This window comes from Schistocerca piceifrons, chromosome 2, assembly GCF_021461385.2.
Source record: "Schistocerca piceifrons isolate TAMUIC-IGC-003096 chromosome 2, iqSchPice1.1, whole genome shotgun sequence".
NCBI classification, from domain to species: domain Eukaryota; kingdom Metazoa; phylum Arthropoda; class Insecta; order Orthoptera; family Acrididae; genus Schistocerca; species Schistocerca piceifrons.
In genome coordinates, this window is record NC_060139.1 from 770,585,929 (window position 1) to 770,604,295 (window position 18,367).

An 18,367-nucleotide genomic window follows, 5' to 3' on the forward strand; every position below is an offset into this window, starting at 1 on the left:
TTTACGGCTGAAATCATCGATGCAATAACCGCTTTATGATCGCTGATTCCCTGTTCTGCGTTAACTGTTTCAAATAGTTCGGGTCTGTTTGTCACCAGAAGGTCTAACATGTTATCGCCACGAGTCGGTTCTCTGTTTAACTGCTCAAGGTAGTATTCAGATAAAGAGCTTAAAAAAATTTCACTTGATTCTTTGTCCCTGCCACCCGTTATGAACGTTTGAGTCTCCCAGTCTCCCAGTCTATATCCGGCAGAATAGCTACCCAAATATGTGTGTGACTCGAACATTTCTTAAGTAGTAGAACCCATTTTGTAGTCTTCGACGGCGAGTGTTCATTGAAGACAAGGGTATCATGGGGGTTGCCTAGGGAAGTGTGATAGGTTTTCTCGATATACGTAAATGATCTGAAGAAGGTGGGAACAGCAATCTGCGGTTGTTTGCTGATGATGCTGTGGTGCACGAAGGGGGGGGGGGGGGTCATCCTTGAGTGACTGTAATGGGATATAAGACAGTAAGACAAAATTTCTGATTGGTCTACTGAGTGGCAGCTTCTCCAAATGTAGGAAAAATATAGGGTAAGTTAATTTAGTTGAGTGGAAAAAATGATCGAATATAGCATTAGTAGTGTACTGGTTCAGACTGTCAGCTCGATTAAACATCTAGAAATAACGCTGCAGACCGGTAAGAGATGGAACGTGCAGGTAATGACGGTAGTAGGGAAAGAGAATGGTCGACTTCGGTTTTTTGGGATAACGTGATGAAAGTATAGGTCATTTGGAAAGGAGATCGCGTATAGAACGCTAGTGCGACCCATTCCTATGTACCGCTCGAATGTGTTGGATCCCCACCAGGTCGGATAAAAGGAAGACATCGAAGCAATCAAAGGCGTGCTGCTACATTTGTTACCGGCTGGTAGGATCAGCAATCAAATATTGTGGAAATGCTTCGTGAATTCAAATGGGAATCCTTGGACGGAAGAGGACTTTCTTTTAACGGAACGCTATTGAGAATTGTAGAAAACTGGCATCTGAAGCTTTTTACAAAACTATTTTACTGTCGACTACGTACATTCAGAGCAAGGACTACGAAGGCAAGATAAGAGAAATTACGGCTTGTATAGAGACATATAGAGGCTCGTTAGCAAAGCGTTGAAACGTCCGAGGGTGTCAGCAGTGTCAAAGGTTGTCAAGAAAATTTTCCTGACGCTCATCGCATTCCGAACTGTTGTTTTAGACCGCGAAATACGTAGGAATGAACGCCCCACCTTCCCGGGCCTTTTCTTGTCGGTTCGGAGAGGCGGTTTGTCTGAAATGTTTTCCTCGGTAACTAATAGGAAAACAACGTGACTTAAGTTCTGGGTCTTGCGGCTCTGATCTCCATTGGAGACGTGAAAAGAAGAGCTGAAAGTTTGGTAACAGCGCAGTGATGACTTTCTCATCGTGTGGCACGTCCACAGAGACGTTGGGCAGAATTGCGGTAAAATTTGGTGCCAGTGTGGCATTATTAACCCACCCTACATCTCATGTGAAAGTTTTAACTTTGTCCTTTTCTTCGAAGTGTTCCTGTTTGAAGCATCGCCCTAGCCCGAAGATGACTTCACAGGGAGCCACGGTTTTGCCGGATTACCGAGGAATTGCCATTGTCAATTAAATTCACCAACAGCCATGTAACTTAGGGTATTACACGATGTGATCAAAAGTATTCGGACAACCCCAAAAACATACGTTTTTCATATTAGGTGCATTGTGCTGCCACCTACTGCCATGTGCTCGTGATGGGGGTGAAATGATGATCATTAGGACAACACAACACCCAGTCCCTGAGCGGAGAAAATCTCCGAACCAGCCGGGGTCGACCCCGGGCCCTTAGGATTGACATTCTGTCGCGCTGACCACTCCGCTACCGGGGGCGAACAGGTGATTGGGTGTCACTTGTGTCATACGTCTGTATGCGAGATTTCCACACTCCTAATCATATCTAGGTCCACTGTTTCCGATATGATAAGTGGAAACGTGAAGGGATACGTAAAGCACAACACAAAAGCGCACAGGCCGAGCTCGTCTGTTGACAGACAAGACCAAAAAATTTTGGAAATTTGTGCTAAGGATTATGGAACCAAACTGCTGAGGTCTTCGGTCCCTATGTGCGAGGGAGGACTCGAACCTCCGACGACAGCGGGTGGCGGGAGGGGAGGGGGGGGGTGTAGCTGCCCAAGACCGCACGGCTACCCCTCACGGTGTCTGACGAGAGACCGCCAACAGTTGAAGAGTGTCGTAATGTCATCACAGGAATTCCAAACTGCATCAGGATCCACTGTATGTGCTGTGATAGGCGGGAGGTGAGAAAACTTGGATTTCATGGTCGAGCGGATGCTCATAAGCCACACATAACGCCTCACTTGGTGTAAGGAGCCTAAACATTGGACGACTGAACAGAGGAAAAACGTTGTGTGGAGTGATTAATCACGGTACACAATGTGGCGGGGTGTGGGTGTGGCGAATGTCCGGTGAACGTCATCTGCCAGCCTGTGTAGTGCCAACGGTAAACTTCGGAGACGGTGGTGTTATGGTGTGGTCGTGTTTTTCATGGAGGGGGCTTGCACCCCTTGTTCTTTTGCGTGGTACTGTCGCAGCAGAGACCTACATTGATGTTCTGAGCACCTTCTTCCTTCCGACTGTTGAAGAGCAATTCGTGGATGGCGACTGCATCTTTCAACACGATCGAGCACCTGTTCATAATCCACGATCTGTGGCGGAGTGGTTACACGACAATAACATCCCTGTAATGGAGTGGCCTGCACACAGTCCTGACATGAATCCTATAGAACACCTTTGAGATGTTTTGGAATGCCGACATCGTGCCAGGCCTCACCTACCGACATCGATGTCTCTCCTCAGCGCGGCACTCCGTGAAGAATGGGCTGCCATTCCCCAAGAAACCTTCCAGCACCTTATTGAACGTGTACCTGCGAGACTGGAAGCTGTCATCAAGGCTAAGGGTGGGCCAACACCATATCGAATTCCACGATTACCGATGGAGGGCGCCACGAACTTGTAAATCATTTTCAGCAATGTGTCCGGATACTTTTGATCACATACTGTATTTTATTTTATTGTGTAGTCTACCAGTTTCAGCATCACTATGTTATCTTCAGGCCCCATATGCATCTATCCAAACAAATGAAAATGTCATATAGAGCCATAAATCTCTGGATATCATTACGCTAGTGCTCCTTTCGAAGACTTGGTAGCAATCAAATCGATGTCCCCCTTCCATGATTCACAGAGATTGCAGAGGAAGGCTGTAGGCACCTCTGAGCCAAATTTTAAACTTACGCGTCGCAATGATAAGCAATTACAGGGTTTTGAAAAGTTGAAACTTTAGTTCTGTTGCGCATTGTATTTCCAAAGGTGTGGCTCAGTTGTCTAACTGTCTAACGGTTTAACGTAGCATCCGAGCTAACTGTCCTTCTGGGGACTCCACACAGCGTTGAGAGGCGATGGTCAAATTAAAACCGGGCTGAAAATTTTCGTGGTCCGAACACGACACGAGTACGCGACCATTCTGTCTTAGGGAATCGATTTACTACTAGCCAACAGGACCCCACTGTTTCCAAAGGTAAGAATTAGTTTTCTTTATGGTACGTGCAGGTCTTTCGTCAGGGGAAATCCGCGGAGGTACCGCCGGTCAGGAAGCTCTGAGTCGTGATATCTGCCACCGGATGCCTGATGTGACGTGTTAACACTGCAGCGTCGTGGGAGAGCGGAAGGGACGCGTCGAATTCAGAGAAGAAAGCTATACGGCAATAGTAGACTCTGATGACTGAGTGAACTCTGGATTTCACCAAATACATCGAACTCTTTCATTTTGCGTCTAACTGTTGCATCATGAGATGATGTCTCCTTTTCGTAAAGTCTAATACACGTCTTATAGTCTAATTTACGGACTAAGCATTGTAAATTAAGGCAACACTTCCACTAAATCATTAATTTTAGTGTTAGTTGGCACCTTCATTCTGTAGCTAATATTCACGTTTATGTAATATATTTTAAACGTTGTTCTCCTGATCTGAAATGCTTTAGTCGACGTTTTGGGAAACATGTCTGAACTTTCCTTCCACTTCTAGAAGGAAGTAATGTAACTTACAGCTCAAGTAAACAAAGGAACATGGTGCGCCATTATCTAATCATTTAATATCCTTAACTACCCTCTCTGACCATTTATCATAATTTATGTTGATAAATGCATTTAAAACAACCGGATCCATAATTGGGCGTGGCAGTGAAGTCTCGATAGCAATCAGAAAACCTTTTGTTCGTATTTCAGAGGCAGCGGGCAACCATTACTGAGCTGTACACTTCTTTTTTATCATTACCACTTATGCTCAAGTAGGCACTGAAGTTAGGACACGAAACTTCCTACCAGATGAGAATTATATACTGAACTGAGGCTCAAACGCAGACCGATGCTACTCACGGGTAATGATGTTCCTATGTGAGTTATCAATATACAGCTTAAGGCTAAAATCAGTGTTTCCGTCTATAAGTACCTCTATCCTTTTTACCAAACACCACACAGCGTCTTCTCTCATATCTTGTTGCATTAGCGTTCCTGGGAAGAAATGTAGAAGAAAATAGATCTCTACGACCTAAGGAGTGAATGGAGAATGAATCTCTCATTCAAGGAAGTATACGATGTTATGAAGCTTTCTGGCAGCCTGAAACTCAGATCTAGACGCGATCCCAGACTCTTGCCTTTCGAAGACAATCTAGAAGGAATGCTAATAAGACTCAGTGGCGATCGAAACGGAGGAGAAGAGGTACTGTCACACTGAATCTTCGAGTCAAAGCATTAGGCGTGTGTTGGTAACTTTCCTAGAGCGTTGTCTGTGAAATGCTGTAAACGAGATCGGATACCATTCCAACACTAAGTTTCACAGCAGCGTTCGCTTTTTTGCAGAATGAAACATTTGTTCTGAAAGTTATTAGGTATTGGTTTCATTACGGATATTCAAAGCAACCAATTTGGTATCCGCTGAGTAATCTGGTCCCCTGCAAGACTAGCTCCCTCTACAAATAACTGTCCGTAAATGTTGGTTAAGTAAGTTAGTTAGGTTTTTCTTGCGTACGTCCTTGTGAGAAACAGTCACACAAACAAACAGTTCGTAATATCCTCTCCACTCTGCTACTCCACAGTCCTGCAAAATCTCAGCGGTCTTTAGTCGTAGCCAATCTTGAGCTCCGCATAGTCGTCCACTACATCTTCTTAGGATCAACTGCTAAACAAACGTAACTTGTTTGTGTTTCAGACGTCTTCAACTTTAGTACAATACACAGATCAAAGTCTCCCTCTTACTGTCTGCTATTAGAATTCGCCAAGGCACACTGTGTATAAAGTAACTGCCGAATAAATTAACGTTTCATGACGGCCATATTACAACATTTTCTGTAATTCTTCCAGTCTATATTTCTAAACAAACTTTTGTGAATATTTTGCTCCGATCTATCATTTTCACCAAATTGAACATTTGTGCCTGTAACTATATTTTGGACGAACTATTCAACGTGAAGCAATTTTACCTCACTGGGTATGTAAAGACAGATTTCAATTTAAACAAAAGTCATCCTAAGAATATAAATACTATACAGATAATTCCAAAGCCCCCCCCCCCCCAGACAAAAGCGCACGCCCTCGAAAGCCAACAAACGCAGGAAAAACAGTTGAGGGATGGTATCACGACAACTATTGTAGATGTACGAGACTGACATGTCCGTAATATTTTTGGAAAGAATATTAAGGAATTACAGCGATTATAGATTGTGACTATAATGAACACTTCTTTCCATACCTCGCCGCACTTTCCTCGATGAATGCTGACCTTACAAGACTAAGACTACACAATTAATGTACAAAACTTAAATTTGAAACACTTTAATGTTGATAACTAATTCGAATGCAAGAATTTCGCAACAATAACTAGTATATGGCGAGTCTCAAGATAACCGTATGTAAAAAGTGTATAATCTAAATATAAATACACCGATGATTTATTCTGAATGAACAATGAGCTCTTATTACAGAAGAACATGAATCCTGCCAGTGAAAATGTTGAGAAAAATCTCGATTACAAGCAATAAATATTTCCATATATTAACAGCCATACCGAAGTGTTTGAAACCGTAAAAGATAACAAATATATGCAATAGATTACGTAAATGAACCGTAAATATATATACAAATGAATTCAATTTCAATTCATTGATGATGCTTTCGTGAATAAAAAGCTAAATACGTCTGAGATAAATATACATCCTGATTTCCAGTTTTACAAGAAACAGTAACAAGTACCAAGTAATTATTATTTGTATAGTTGGGGATTCCAACGTTAGGCACATAATGGGGCCCCTTAGGAACAAGGAGGGGAAGGAAGCCAGTGTGTACCCCGTGTGCATACCGGGGGGAGTCATTACGGATGTGGAAAGGATGCTTCCGGATGCCATGAAGAGTACAGGGTGCAGCCAACTGCAGGTGGTGGCCCATGTCGGTACCAATGAAGTTTGTCGCTTTTGATCGGAGGAGATTCTCTCTGGTTTCGAGCGGTTAGCGAAAATGGTAAAGATTGCCAGTCTTGCTTGCGAGGTTAAGGCGGAGCTCACCATCGCAACATCGTCAACAGAACCGACTGTGGACCTTTGGTGCAGAGCCGTGTGGAGTATCTGAATCAGAGGCTCAGGCGATTCTCTGACCGTGTAGGCTGCAGATTCCCTGACTTGCGCCGTCGGGTGGTGGGTTTCAGTGTTCCGATTAATAGGTCAGGAGTCCACTACACACAAGAAGCGGCTAAACGGGTAGCGGGGGCTGTGTGGAAGGGACAGAAAGGGCGACCGTCTAAAAGGGGACAGGTAAAACACAGTAAGGTAGTTGTAGAAACGATCGGTATTGTAGTTGTAAATTGTCGTAGCTGCGTTGGGAAAGAACCAGAGCTCCAAGCCTTAATAGACAGCACTGAAGCTCAAATAGTTATAGGTACAGGAAGATGGCTAAAGCCGGAAATAAGTTCAGCGAAATTTTTCGAACTATCTAGCAGTGTTCAGAAAGGATAGATTAAATACAGTTGGTGGTGGAGTTTTTTGCTGTCAGAAGTAGCTTGCCTTGTAATGAAATTGAAGTAGATAGTACCTGCGAAATAGTATGGGTAGACTTTATACTTGACAGTCGGACTAAACTATCAACTGGATAGTTTTACCGAGCGCCCCCCCCCCCCCCCCCACCGGCCCGGACTCAGAAGATATAGTTGTGCTGAAGAGTTCAAAGAAAATTTGAGGAGTCTCATTTCAAATAGGTTCCCCACTCATAGTCGGTGGTGACTTCAATCTACCCTCGATATACAGGAAAAATTACACGTTTAAAGCCGGCGGCAGGCATAAAACGTCATCCGAAATTGTACTGAATGCTTTCTCAGATAATTATTTAGAATAATTATTTCATGAGCCCACTCGATTTGCGAAAGCTTACTTGACCTCTTAGCAACAAATAATCTTGGACAAATAGTGAGTATCATGACGAATACAGGCATTAGCGAGCACAAGGCAGTTGCTGATAGGCTGAATGCCGTAACACCTTCAACCATCAAAAAGAAACGCAAAGCATATCTATTTTAAAAAAGCTGATAAAAATGCTCTTAACGCCGTTTTAAGAGACAGTCTTCACTCCTCCCGAACTGATCATTTAAGCGTAGAAAAGTTGTGGAATGATTTCAAAGAGATAATATCGACGGCAATTGAGAGATATATACCACATAAATTAATAAGTGATGGTACTGATCCCCCATGGTACACAAAACGGGTCAGATCGCTGTTGCAGAAGCAACGAAAAAAGCGTATGAATTTGAAAGAACACAAAGTCCCCAAAATTGGCAAAATTTGACAGAAGTTCTAAATATTGCGCGTACTTCAATGCGAGATGCTTTTTACAATTTCCACAACAAAACTCTGTCTCAGAATCTGGCAGAAAACCCAAAGAGATACTGGTCACATATAAAGCACACAAGTGGCAAGAAGCAATCAATAGCTTCACTGCGCGATAACTACGGTGAAGTCATTGATGACAGTGCCACTACAGCAGAGCTATTAAACACAGTTTTCTGAAACTCCCTCACCAAAGAAGACGAAGTAAATATTCCTGAATTCCAATCAAGAGTAACTGCCATGATGAGAAATATAGAAGTAGGTGTCCTCGGCGAAGCAAAGCAACTTAAATCACTTAATAAAGGCAAGGCCTCCGGTACAGATTGTATACCAGTCAGGTTCCTTTCAGAGTATGCTGATACAATAGCTCCATATTCAGCAATTATATACAATTGCTCTAGCACTGAAAGTTCCGTACCTAAAGACCGGGAAATTGCTCAAGTCACACCAATACCCAAAAAGGGAAATAGAAGTAATCCGCTGGATTACAGGCCCATATCACTAACGTCGATTTGCAGCAGGGTTTTGGAACATATACTGTGTTCGAACATTATGAACTACCTTGTAGAAAACTATTTATTGACACATTGTCAACACGTACTCAAAAAACATCGAACTTGTGATACACAATTAGCTCTTTTTACTCATGAAGTAATGAGTGCTATCGCCAGGGGACGTCATATTGATTCCATACCTTTAGATTTCCGGAAGGCTTTCGACACTTTTCCTCACAAGCGTCTTCTAACCAAACTGGGTGCCTTTGGAATATCGCCTTAGTTGTGCTACTGGATTCGTGATTTCCTGTCAGAAAGGTCACAGTTAGTAGAAATAGACGGAAAGTCATCGAGTAAAACAGAATTAATATCCGGCGTTCCCCAAGGAAGTTTTATAGGCCCTCTATTGTTCCTTATTTATATCAACGACATAGGAGACAATCTGTGTAGCCCTGTTAGGTTGTTTGCAGATGATGCTGTCATTTACCGTCTTGTAAAGTCATCAGATGACCAAAACGAATTGCAATATGATTTAGGTAAGATATCTGTGTGGTGCGAAAAGTGGCAATTGACCCTGAATAAAGAAAAGTGTGAAGTTATTCACATGAATACTAAAAGAAATCCGCTAAATTTCGATTACGCGGTAAGTCACACAAATCTTAAGGCGATTAATTCAACTAAATACTTAGGGATTACAATGACAAGTAACCTAAATTGGAACGATCACATAGATAATGTTGTGGGTAGAGCAAACCAAAGACTGCGATTCATTATCAGAACACTTAGAAGGTGCAACAGGTCTACTAAAGAGACTTCCTACACCACGCTTGTCCGCCCTATACTGGAGTATTGCTGTGCGGTGTGGGATCCGCGTCAGTTGGGACTGACAGATGACATAGAAAAAGTTCAAACAAGAGCGGCTCGTTTTGTATCATCGCGAAATAGGGGAGATAGTGTCAGAGACATGATACGTGAATTGGAATGGCAATCATTAAAACAAAGGCGTTTTTCGTTGCAACAGGATCTTCTCATGAAATTTCTATCACCAGTTTTCTCCTCCGATTGCGAAAACACTCTGTTGGCACCCACCTACGTAGGGAGAAACGATCATCACGATAAAATAAATCAGGGCTCGCACAGAAAAAAATTAAGTGCTCGTTTTTCCCGCTCGCCGTTCGAGAGTGGAACGGTAGAGAGACAGCTTGAAGGTGATTCACTGTATCCTCTGCCAGGCACTTTATTGTGAATAGCAGAGTAATCAGGTAGATGTAGATTTAAATGTTTATTTTTGCTACGGTAGAATGTTTTTAAAACTTTCTTATTTCCTTTATCACATAATTTCGTTAATCTGTAGTACCAAATTAGCAATGTTTCAAAGCTCTTGCGGGAAGCAATTCTGGGTAGTTTTTACTTTGTTTTATTACATCTATGAAAAGTCGTGGCAGGAAAGACCCAGCCGAAATATCTACACTCCAGTGAGGCGGTACGTCGTCTGTTGAAGACTAATCTACATGAGACCCAGACAACTGACGAATTGAAAACACTCGTAACATGTCAAGATATACTGCAGATCTAAGGGCGTACTTGGAGGGAATGCATAATCATACAAAAGAGCGCAACACACATTCTCCTTCCGACTGCCTCTGGTGTCACTTTGGCATCTCATGTAGGAGCTCTGAAATATTAACCCGCACTTTATGAAGGCTGTCTACAATACTGCTGTAAACGGTCTTCTCATCAAGGATAAGTGGGACATTTTATGTAAATTCGCGATAACATTCTAATGCGAACACGACAAACCCATCACTCAAATCATCAATTTACTTACAGTGTCATGTATAGAACTTTCTCGCTGCTTCAGACTCAACGAAACACTAAGAACTAGGGAGCTGGAATGTGCAACAGACACAAATAGAATGTTGAGCAAGAACATTGACCACCCGTCTCAAAATTTTCCGACCTTGTGACACGGACTGCGGAAGGTGCTGTTGTCGCTGAAGACATCAAGCATGAAGGTTCAAATGGTTCAAATGGCTCTGAGCACTATGGGACTCAACGTCTGAGGTTATCAGTCCCCTAGAACTACTTAAACCTAACTAACCTAAGGACATCACACACATCCATGCCCGAGGCAGGATTCGAACCTGTGACCGTAGCGGTCGCGCGGTTCCAGAATCGCTCGGCCACACCGGCCGGCCAAGAATGAAGGAATTGTACGAATTTCATTGCCGTCTTCACCATCGTCCATGCTTCGGATCCATACAGACCTTTGCTCAACACATAGCTTTTCATTAATCTTTCTCCGGTTTCATGCTTTACATTTTTTGACGTTAGGAGCTGCTTCTTTTCATAGAAGGATCTTCTGTCTTTTACATTCCTTCCTACGCCTTTCTTGCATTTGCACGTATTCCCTTACGTGACCGGAAAACTTGTCGATTTCTTGATCTCTGAATAAATAATAAGAACGAATAAGTACACCTACATTTACTCGTATGCGGAAAAGCTCAGCTGAAATTTTGTGCCCGTATTAAAAGAATGGATTTTGCAATTTTCTGTTTGAGTTGTTGTTGAATACTGAACTAAACTGACCTGGTTTCCTATTCTTAACTTCGTGTGTGTCTCTATTGTGCCCTGAACAAGACAAGTGCTATAATTACGCAAACGCTATCTGATATATAGTCACCGGAGTTCTGAAGCTGTATAACTGTTTTGTAATTAACTGTCCCAAAACAATTAGAAAACGTCTAACTGTATTCTAAATAAGCTGTTCTGAGAGATTCTGTATCGTGAAAGGCAGTGAAAAGTGCTGCAATGCGTAACTGCAACTACAACACACATAACTGTTAGAATAAAAATTCTGTATAAAACTACAAATGAATTTTGAAAGAATAACAAACCTAATATTTCTGTGAAAATGCCTTGTAATTATACGAACGCAGACTGATTAAACAAACTTCCAGACACTAAACGATACACACGCATACGTAACTTTACACTGTAGGAATAAAACCTGTCTGCATATGAAATGAAATATGAACTCAATTTTACCAAAGCTGAACCCGATAACGATTCTGGAAAACAATATTTAACTACGATTGATCTTGTTGTCCAGACTGTAATATAAAACTGGTGCTAACAAATTTTCTTGGATTGCCTATGGCAACGAAAACTCGGCACTGCTCGAAAGTGATGAACATTAAAATACAGCGCAGCAGCGGACTAGCTACTCGTAAAAATGAAAGAAAGCCTTGCGCAGTGCAGTGCAAGGACATGCAGCTATTCCAAGCAGATTAAGCTTTAGTTTTAACAAAATTGGTCCTCAGAATGTAGTGCGGAGACACACAATTAAAAATCCAAATTTTCGTGAGAAGACGGTGGGAAATGATTGGAAAGAGACTCGAATTCAAAAACTATACAAAATAATGAAACAAATCCCTTGACAATTACAACCATCTTTACAAAAATTACTTCTTATTAAAAAAATATTACTCTGCCAAGAGATTAATTACTGAAGTAATAAAGTAGGGGTATATCTACAACTCCGAGTGCAAGTTGTGCAAACAGATACCTCTGTTTAATCACTACTGACCAATGAAGCTAAGCAATCTGAACTAATAAATAGAGTCCCACTAGAACTTTTCTTTTTTCAAACACATCACAAATTACGCGCAAGCAAGCATTGCAACGACAACATTAAGTGATTATCTTCATTTTTAGCTAGCCTGCTGCTGCGCTGTATTTTAATGTTCATCACTTTCGAGCAGTGCCGAGTTCCCGTTGCCACAGGTAAGCCAAAAAAATCTGATAGGGCCAATCTTTTTCAAATCATATTTCCAGAATTCAACATCTTCTGCATTTTTATTTGTGTGCTCTGATAGCAATCTGCAGACCACTCAGTAACATGACCAACACCCGAGTCACTTACTTCTCTCAGTATGCTAGTGGCAACGACATTACTGCTGACAACCAAAGATCACATAGCTTGTATTCAGAACCTCTTTGGCGCAACATACAGATTATTGACGACTTCTTTTTGAAACATGTACATTGTGCAGATATCAAGTATGATACATTGAATGAGAATGTAGAGTTAATATAACTTTCACTCGACACCAGAAATAAACTGGTAACCTTAAAATTTAAGCAGAATAGGTAGGCAAGTTGCGGATATTTATGAAACCCGCAGTATCGCTAAGGCTTAGAGAATAAAACGGATTGCAGTAGCGGAAGCAGAAGTAACACAGCAGGAGAAAAAATTTGTTAGCCAGGTAGAAGCATCCAAGCAGACCGAAAGTACTTGCTGCGAGGATTGATAACAGTCCATTCTGAGAAAGTAGAAGTTATATTGTCTTGAAGAGAGCCTACAAGAAAATTCTGGATATTCATTTGCTGTGCGAAGCGTGGTGCAGTACAGCCCAGAAAGGAACATCAACAAAAACACAACAAGGACGAGCAGATGTAGCCAAATTAAATCAGGCGAAGTTGAGGGAACGGGATTATGGAATGAGACACTAGAACTAATAAATGAGCTTGTCTCTTTGTCCAGCAAATTACACCGACATAGAAAGCAAACTGCAATAGCAAGAAACATTTTTCTGAAAAGAAGAAATATTTTAACAACAAATATGAACATAAGTGTTAGTAAGTCTTTTCTGAATTTGGGTTGGGTTGTATGGGGAAGGAGACCAGACAGCGAGGTCATCGGTCTCATCGGATTAGGGAAGGAAAGGGAAGGATGTCGTCCGTGCCCTTTAAAAGGAACCATCCCGGCATTTGCCTGGAGCGATTTAGGGAAATCACGGAAAACCTAAATCAGGATGGCCGGACGCGGGATTGAACCGTCGTCCTCCCGAATGCGAGTCCAGTGTCTAACCACGGCGCCACCTCGCTCGGTCTTTTCTGAATTTATTTGGAGTATAGCCTTGTAGCGAAGTGAAACGTGGGCGATAATAGATCAGGCAGAAGAGAATAGAAGCTTTTGAAGTGTGACACTACAGAAGAATGGTAAAGGTTAGATGGATAGATCGCGTTATTAATGAGACGGTACTGAATCTAAGTGAGGAGAAAAGGAATTTATGGGAGAATTCGACTAAAAAGAGGAACCGATTGATAAGACAGATCCTAAGGCACCAAGGAATCGTGATTTGGACATGGAAGAAAATGTTTATGCTTGTGTTTGTGGGGGAGGGGGGCGCAGGGGCGTGTGGGAGAGGGGGGGGGGAAGGAGGGAGGGGGGAGGATGGTGTTGTACAGGGAAACCAAATAGATTAAAGTTGCAGCAGTTATGCAGAGATGAAGAGGTTTGCACGCGTTAATCGTGGAGAGCTTCAACAAAACACTTTAGTCTGAAAAAAAAACAGCAGCAAGAGCAATAATAATAAGAAAGCATAATCTCAGAAGTATCGCTTCAGATGAAGCTTCCCAATTATCTACAGCTACGTAAATAACAGTTGAATGTTTCGCTGGGACTGCACGAAACCACTTCCAGACTGTTTCCACAGTGTCTCACTCTCGAGTACGACGTTGGAAAAATGAACAGCTAAGTTCACAAGTGAATTACAGGCATCGGCTGCGCGTGGACATTGATTGACATCAAAGGGAAAAGTTGAAAATTTGTGCCTGATCGGGATCCGAACCAGGCTCTCCTGCTTACACGGCCGATGCTGCGACCACTGAGCCATCTGGACAAAGTGGTCACTGCAACTGCACGGATTACCCGAGCGCGCACCCCATCAGACCCAAGTTCTCAACTTGCCTACACTCTACTAATGTAAATGCCCTTGCTCATTATCCTCATTACTCGCGGCATTTCGTCGATTCCCGCAAGAGTTCGAGTCTGGGGTGCATCTGCAGTGAAGAGATCTTTGGCTGTCTCGCCTTAATTATTTATTTGGACGATCGAAAGAAGAGACACTACACACAGGAACAACTAAAGATTTTCGTGCGAGCTCTGATTTCTCATTTATATGATGATGATCCTTTCTCTCTACGTAGGTGGCATTCGGAAAAGGGTGCTTGCTGAAATTTCGTGAAAAGATCTCACTGCAAGGAAAAATTGCTTTGTTTTATTGCCGTCCCAATTAGCTTAACATACCCGTGACTCTCTCTCTCTCTCTCTCTCTCTCTCTCTACTGCATCGTAATACTACTTTGAACTTTTTCGATGTCCTCCTTCAATCCTATCTATTGCGAAATCGATACGTGAGTCTATTTGAGGCTTGCGTGGCAGTTCATTTAGTTTGTAATCAGCGTTTTCTACCGTGGTCGGTGTTAAGCCCTTGAACTGATTTGGCGCAACTGGAACACTCGCAGTTCCACGAACTGACGTCTGTCTAGAAGAGCTGCGTGTTTTCGGCAGCCTTCGCGGAGAACCCAGTGCTGCAAGCCGGGCGGAAATCCGTCGGACCGCGAGCCGGTTACGCACAACACGCTGGAATGGGATGTGAGCGTCTGTCGCGTCGCTGAACGCGACTATGGAAGCCCCCGGCAAGCGGCGCGGCGTGTCCACGGACACGGCGGGCCGGCGGCGTTCCTGGAACGGCCGCGAGTTTCGCGCGCCGCCCGCTAGGGGCGCTGCCGAGGTGGTCCTCAGGAGGCGCGGCCCGGCCCGCGTAGCGTCAGTCCGGCGTCTCCCACCGAAGCAGTCGCATCTGTTCTGTTCTGTTCGCGCCCGGGTTGCAACCAGTACCGAAGCGGAGTCGCTCAGTAGGGAAGGACGGCCTGTCTAGCGATGGGTAACTGTTGTTCGACGTTCAGGGCGGTATTCAAGCCCAACGAAGGCAGCGGGGGCGGCATCCCTCTGATGCCCGTGAGGGGCGGGTCGACACGCAGACCTGACAGCCTCCCCAAGCCGCCCGCCGCTGTGGTGCCCTCGCCGCCATCGCTTGGTAAGTACCTTGTCGCTTCCACTTCTGCTGCTTGATGGTACAGGCTCGCTAGGATCTTACGTAGAATTCATGGACTACCTAGACCGCTTAGTAACAACAAGACCATCCCGAGACAGTACTTCACACTTATGAAATACAGCCTATAACTACTTGGATCGGACGCAGTAGAACAGTATGAGCGAGTAATGAATGTCGATGTACGTGGTGTTTGAAATAGATGTATCTAATTTCACAAGGCTGCATATTTACACGAATGAAGACAGAAACTTAGGATGAATTTTAACGGATGTACTGGATTACAAAATTCGTATATTTAAAAAACAAAGCAATTTTACAAGAGCGTTTCGTCTATACTATGTGGAGATACACCCTTACATTTTCTACACTCGCCTATAGGCTCCAAGGTTTCATTTATCTTTGACTGAAGTTCAATGTTCCCTCCACGGGACGCACGAAAATCATCCACGCGCTGAATGGTATGATTTCCTGTGTACAGCAGAGGAGTTGCTTCCATTTTATGCCCAGTCGTCGTCTTCAGGTGCCGCGGTCCGTGCTGCATTGTTAAGCGTGCCTGGGTTCCCAATCAGCCTGATTATACTCGAAGAAAGGAAGACTTTATTTCAGTGTCGCTCGGACAGCACGGTGATAAGAGACAGAGCACGAGCTATGATTACGAAAGGATGGGGAAGGAAATAGGCTGGACCCTTTTCAAGTGAACCATCCTGACATTTCCCTGGGCAATATAGAGAAATCACAGAAAATTTAAATCTGGATGGCCAGACGGGGATTTGGACCGTCGTCCTACCGAAAACGAGTCCATTGTCCTAAGCACTGCGCTGCCCCGTTCGGTGATTGTAGTCGAGGCAAAGTTCGGCCGCAGCTGATGATTTGCTTCGTTGGCTCAGCCGCGAGTGCCGCTGATGTTCGTTTCATCTTTGCTCGACTGTTTTAATAAGCTATGCCACGTACGACATGCCACAATCGCTGGAATGCGGTACATGCCCAGATATCGGAGACGTAGAACGTTTTTAACGCTAGAAGAAGTGTTAGTTTGTCCACGTTCGTAGAGCGCGGCGGCTCCACAGTCGTGAGCTGAATTGGAGGATAACCGCTCCAGCGCTCTAGTTCACCAGAGCACAATTTTCCACTAGAAAATGTTTCAATACAAGAGCCAAAACCTTACTTGGAGTAAAATAAGCAACTTTTTAACAAGTGGTGGGTTACACTTTAATTCATTACAAAGAGGGGTTTTCTCTGTGTTTTTCATAAATCATGACGAGATGATACTCAACTTTGTCCTATGCCTCAGTGAGCATGTCTGGCATTACTGCATTCGCTGCTGTTACTGTGCAACATCGCAGTACATCCAAGTTGTTGGAATAAAATTCGATAAAAACACATTCCGAGAGATCTTGCGACCTTGAGCCACTGGTGCAATACGAGATCATTACGGCCAGTCCATTGTGTAGGTATCTCATTGTTGAGAAATGTTGTTAATGCAGGTGCCAGTGCGGTGGTGCTCCGCCCTGTTGCAGTGTGACATTTTCGGCATGTTCTCCCACTCCTAGGAAGAGCCAAATGAACGAGCCAGCGAGGAAGCTAGATGTGCCAGACAGATCCATACCCACAAATATATGAGCTGGCAACTAAAAACTGGTGCCAACATACATTTCTAGTTTTGATCTGTCAGTTAAAATAGACCACCTGTTAAATTAAAAGGAAGGTCAGCGTTGGCCGTAGTATTGATGTTTTATTGATAGCAGAATCGATTTACGACCACATAGTGATCATCTTCAGTGCTGGAAGCTGTGGTGTACAAATTAAACTCAGACACAGCACTCCATGGAGTCGCCAATCAATAAGACCCCCTGTTTCGATCTACATTTATGTTAAAGATACGTCGCCCTTGCGGGGTATGGCAGTTCGCAACTGCATGCAACTGACGCTGCAGAGTAGTACCGGTGACCAATGGCCGTAGGTATCTAACACCTCTTGACAGTTATCATTTAATCTAGTCTCTTGACACAGAGACAGGTCGTAGCGGAATGGAAACGTATTCCAGAAGACCGCTGTATGAACTCTGGTATGACGATCCCAAGGTAGCTGCCCCATGTTCAGGAGAATTCTGGAAAGGTTTCTTAAGTAGGATATGGACGAACGTTCCCCAGAATCCTCATCCAACAGAACTGGTAGTACGGCTGTAGAGTAGTACGGCTGTACCACTGCGACATCGACGGGCTGCTAAATTCTTCCCTACATCCCTTATTTTCTGAACGCGATACCTTTTCTAGAGCAGAAATCTACAACAGATGTTAACTGAAACTGCTGTTAATCTGCAGAGGCAAAGCACAGGCAAAACCAGATAATGTGTGCGCCATCCGTTGGAATGATCGCACAGCTATTGTTTGACGGGATGCATACCGAAACCTCGTCGTGGTGCAGCCCATGTAATATACATTATTCGCGTAAGATCCACACAACTATCACGACAGACCGCAGGGTAGCACAGCAAGCGAAAATCGTACATCAGCTGTGATAGCATTTTGTCACTTACATCCCTTTGTTTCCTTAATAGACAAATACGGGTATCTTTGCCACCGTGAGAGTCATAGAAACGCACAAACACACCAAACTCCAAACTGGGTGACCGTGTAATAAATGCATTTCTCGTCACTGAAGAGCTTATTCTTAACATTCGAGGGCAGACGTGTCAAATCGTTTCAAGAAACACATTACTTTCGCCCACGAACGTATCGCATGCACAATGACCATGAATTTAACACAAGAGAAATACGGGAGATATGCCCGTGTCGACTGCCATTTCCTCGTGCGTAAACTACCAGTAGGATAGCCGAAGTAAATGATACTGTTATCATATGTACCCTGCACCACACATCGTTTGGTGTCCTGTGCAGCAAAAACTGAGACTTGGTGTAGTTGTTATTTATTAGTATATAAGAGAGTAATGGCTTAGAAAGTGATTTGTGTTTCACAGCTCCCTGTAAATGTGCTCGATATCA

General features: G+C 43.5%; 1 protein-coding gene across 2 annotated transcripts in view; it reads left to right on the top strand.

Moving 5' to 3' along the window:
- The window catches only part of LOC124775071 (annulin), a 443,615-nt gene that overhangs the window by 238,259 nt on the left and 186,989 nt on the right, over positions 1-18,367 (top strand). The window contains exon 1 of one of the 2 annotated variants that reach the window (XM_047249874.1): positions 15,073-15,347. The exons of the other annotated variant lie outside the window; for it this stretch is intronic. Coding sequence (XP_047105830.1) covers positions 15,191-15,347 — 157 coding nt within the window. The 5' untranslated portion in view covers positions 15,073-15,190. Of the gene's footprint in view, positions 1-15,072; positions 15,348-18,367 lie in introns of those variants that run through there. 2 annotated transcript variants of the gene reach the window in all.